This window comes from Triticum aestivum, unplaced genomic scaffold, assembly GCF_018294505.1.
Source record: "Triticum aestivum cultivar Chinese Spring unplaced genomic scaffold, IWGSC CS RefSeq v2.1 scaffold127118, whole genome shotgun sequence".
Taxonomy (NCBI): Eukaryota; Viridiplantae; Streptophyta; class Magnoliopsida; order Poales; family Poaceae; genus Triticum; species Triticum aestivum.
The window spans coordinates 11,204-15,628 of record NW_025226431.1 but is presented as its reverse complement, the minus strand read 5'-3'; the positions used below and the strand labels follow the sequence as shown (position 1 = coordinate 15,628).

Genomic DNA, 4,425 nt, shown 5'->3' with positions numbered 1-4,425 from the left:
TTTTTTTCTAGACCGTAAAAATACTATCATCGTACTGTAGTATGCGCTACATGCTACAAAAAATGGATACACTTGTATGCGTTTAAAATTTACCTCTACATTTGTCAATAAGATGATTTTTTTTTAATAATTTCACTAGAGGAGAACTTACCTGCTGATTTGTTTGACATATATGATCATGCAATGCCGAAGTAAGTCTCCCGTTTGGTACTTAAAAGATAGATTGTTATTTAGAGTGTTTGGGGGCACTTACCACCTGATATGGTCCTTTAGATATATAAATATGTCGAGCTTTATCTTGCTTGTCCGATGGCAGCTCCCAATTTGACATGTTTTTGCTTGTTCTGCAACATTTACCATGTCTGTCGTATCCTGATCCCGAGTGTCAATTCGACCGGGGTTTGTAACTTGCACATCAACCCCATTAACAATTTTAGTAGGGCAAGAACTTGAAGCAAACGACTTAAAGATTAATCGATCTTAACCGTGTTTGGTGGCGCTTTTCTCTTAGTAGCTACTGAATTGCAATCTTGCAATTAGCTATATTGGACAAGTTGGACATAGGAAAATTTTGCATCAGAAATAAGAATTCATACAAGATAATTTGCATCACGATCAGGATAATTTTTTAGCCACATACAAGATAGGAATTCTTCATGGAATCATACCATCACAAATCATACAATCGAAACAAGTAAAGGGCAAAAATCTGATGTATAAGTTCAACAATGATACAAGAAGAGGATTGAGATTAGTGGATGCATGGATGTGATGTACTGATGTCTTAAACCTTGGATTCTTGGCTACTTTCCGCTGGTTGGATCCGGAAGATTTGACAAGTGAAGAAGGTTGTGTCGCGCCGTCGCCGTATGAATAGGATCGGCAGCAGCAGGGCGGGGAGAGTGAGCAAAGGCGGCGGGGCGTGCGAGGGCATTAAACGGCGGCGACTAATTTCGCGTACTAATCCACGTATAGGGTAATCACACGAGAACACAACGTCCAGGCCAGGTGACCAGAGCCGATCGCCCATCCTGGCCGCTAGTGGGCCTCACATGGGCCTTTTCCTTTTTCTAAAATTAGCGTTAGGGGGGCCGAGTATGTATAAATCTGAGGAATACGTGCGTTCCTATCGCTAATTACGTAGCATCGCTCGATCGTTAGGGGGGGCCAGGCCCCTGCTCGCCCCCCTTGTCTCCGCCACTGCTACATAGCATAACATCAGGCATTCAAGTGCATAAACCATCTTACATTATACCCATGTATCAGTAACATGGTCAGGCAAAGGATAAGATACACATTGAATAAAAGAACAATGAATATCCACGAGTTATTACAACCAGCCACTAATCATAGTATACATGCACAACAACCTGAATGCATATCAACCCGACTCAGGAGAAGACCACCATCAGATAACCACCCCAAAGAGAAGACACCCTATCCAGAAAGTACATCTAAAAGCTATAGGCGACCAAGATCAACCTAGCATATAGCATCTGTCGCTGTAAAGCAGATATTTAAATATAGCCAGATGAAGATGTTTTATATTTTCCGAGTTTTTGATTCATGATTGATAACCAAAACCAACCAATATTGTAACATTTTTTTAAAAAGATGGTGGATATCTCCATCATCGTAACGGAATATAAGAACTCTTATCCGTGTGCAATAACCTAGACATGACATCTCCAGAGCACCGATTCAACTTTACTGAATAGGTAAATCAAACACAATTAGATCCTGATGCTCATCCTGGCCTTAACTAAAATCAAACTCAATTTTTAAGACACCTAATAAAACCAAAGTCAAGCCTATATTCCTTTTCTGCATCTTGATGTTCATCCGTGCCTGAACTAAAGAAACCATGGACGATAAAATTTGCACAAGATCGACTAACCTACGAGAGCCACGCCCTCTGCACACTTTCTCTGTGATATGCTATAAGAGCTACACTCTCTGAGCACTTTCTTCGTGAACCCAACAACCTCGAAAGACATAGAGGAGGCGAGGCGAGAGTAAAGAATCACCTCCAAGGAGACCAGTGAAGCAACCTCGAGCATCAACAATGGCACGACCTACCAGCCCAGCAGCCAAGAGCAGAAACAGACCCCGACTAGGATGGACCAGCAAGCAAACCCTAAACAGATCCCTGAAAAACAACACAATCCTGGATGAGCACATGCACATCAGAAACGGCAAAAAATGCTCTATTGTACTCGTATTCAGAAATATTGAGTAGCCGTCTTTGAAAGTTCATAGTAACAAAAATCCTCATGGGAATTAAGTAAATGAAATTTATCTATGAACTATAAGGTACTAGGTAGTCATACCATTGTATAACACCAATTTATGAACCCTCTAATATCATGAAACACTATGGACAAAAGCTATGAGAAAATTACTGCTTTGCAGAAACAACCAGCAACTTGTTTTTACCGGCACGCGTAAATGGTTGAACCAAATTGAGTGAATGACCACTCAAAACGATCGTGGGAACAACACCTACAAAACATTCCACATGCTCCTCCTCTCATTTTGCCATCTAGGAACTCGAAATTGCCGATTTCTGAATCTGAATACCTAAGAACAACAGCAACAATGATCCCCCCCTAGTTCCCTCACCTAGGGCTCCTAATCCTAGCCCTATTCTCCAAGAATCATCACTTACAGAGGGTAAGAGCTCATAGATGATGGGGAATCTCACCTTTATGATCAAATCACAAATATTTGGTGAAGGGGGAAGTTGGGGAAGCTTTCTTGTTCTCCTCTTCTTGTGCCCTCTTCTTCTTCCTCCAGATCAGGTCCAGGCTGCCTTTGAAGGTGGGGGAGGGCGTGGTGCAGCAACGAGGGACATGGGGAGGAGTGGGGAGGGAAGGGAGGAGGGAGAGGCTGGCTGGGGAGGGGTGGAAGGTGGCGTGGAGGGGGGGACGCGACGGCGAGCGGCGGCGGCGGCGGCGCACCAAGGGGGCGTGGAGGAGGAGAGGATGCGCCGGCGAGCGGAGGCGGTGCGGCAGGTACCGTGCGAGCGCGGGATCAGGGTTTGAGAGAGGTAGAGGAGGAGATACGACGCAAGAGTGAGGAAGGGAGCGACGACTAGGCTCTCAGCCCCGTTGCTATTGGATATTTTCCTAATCACGTGAAATGTCTAAAATACCCTCGGCGGCCACCTAATTTTACAGGCGGTGACACGATCTGGAGGGCGTCGACGATTTGCACAGACCACGCGCGCCGGCAAAGCCGCTGACCAGCGCGGCCCACCAGCGAGTTCCCCACACGTCAGTGAGGCAGCAACGTAATTTCGGAGTAAGCGAAACAGCAAGCGAAACAGAGAAAAAGGTAACTGTTCATCACTGTTCATTGTAGCAGTGTTTCGGGCTTGATCCAACGGCCGAGGTCTTCCAGAAGCGAGATCGTACGGCCCAGGACCCATCAAGAAATAAAATCCGATGGCCAGGAATCCGAGCAGTGAAGAGGATGGGTGGCTCCTGCTATGCTTGTTTCTGGCGGTGGCACGATCTGGAGGGCGTCGACGATTCGCACAGACCACGCGCGCCGGCAAAGCCGCTGACCAGCGCGGCCCACCAGCGAGTTCCCCACACGTCAGTGAGGCAGCAACGTAATTCTGGAGTAAGCGAAACAGCAAGCGAAACAGAGAAAAAGGTAACTGTTCATCACTGTTTATTGTAGCAGTGTTTCGGGCTTGATCCAACGGCCGAGGTCTTCCAGAAGCGAGATCGTACGGCCCAGGACCCATCAAAAAACAAATCCGACGGCCAGGAATCCGAGCAGTGAAGAGGATGGGTGGCTCCTGCTATGCTTGTTTCTGGATTTTGGGCTGGATACGAGGGTGTGGATCTTAGAGCCGGTACGAGGAGCCCCTCCGCTCGCGTAGATGCTATGGTAACCCCACCCCGCGTTGAGTTGCCCTGGGCCTTCTCAAATCTCTCTCTCTCTCTCACCCAGACCCTCCTTCCGCAGTCCGCACCAACCTCACAGAAACCCTAAACCTCGCAAGCTGGGGCCATGCCGAAGGTCTACGGCACCGGAGTCTTCGAGTTCCGGCACCCCCGCGCCGCCGAGTACCCGCTCCCCGCCGAGGTCTCCACCTCAGCGGCACCTGACAGGACCCCCGCCTCCACTGGCGTCTCCATTACGCTCCTCGACATCCAGCGCGACCGCCTCACCCGCGCTGCCGCGGAGCACTGGGGCTCGCCAGCAGCCGCCGCCGCCTTCGATGCTGACCTCGTAAGGGAGATCTACGCCACTGAGCTCCGTGTGGAGGGCCGCGGTCGCAAGACGGTCCCGCTTCACCGTGTCATGATCCTCGAGGTCAGCCAGTACCTCGAGAACTACCTTTGGCCACACTTCGATCCAGACGACGCGTCCTTTGAGCACGTCATGTCCATGATCCTCATGGTGAACGAA

The 4,425-nt window shown here is 48.5% G+C and overlaps 1 protein-coding gene across 1 annotated transcript in view; it reads left to right on the top strand.

Moving 5' to 3' along the window:
- Positions 1–3,909: 3,909 nt before the first annotated feature.
- Positions 3,910–4,425, top strand: part of LOC123172598 (RNA helicase aquarius) — a gene marked incomplete at its 3' end in the record, with an annotated part of 11,712 nt that continues 11,196 nt past the window's right edge. Inside the window, exon 1 of the mRNA XM_044589543.1 lies at positions 3,910–4,425. Within this exon, the coding sequence (XP_044445478.1) occupies positions 4,024–4,425 (402 nt within the window).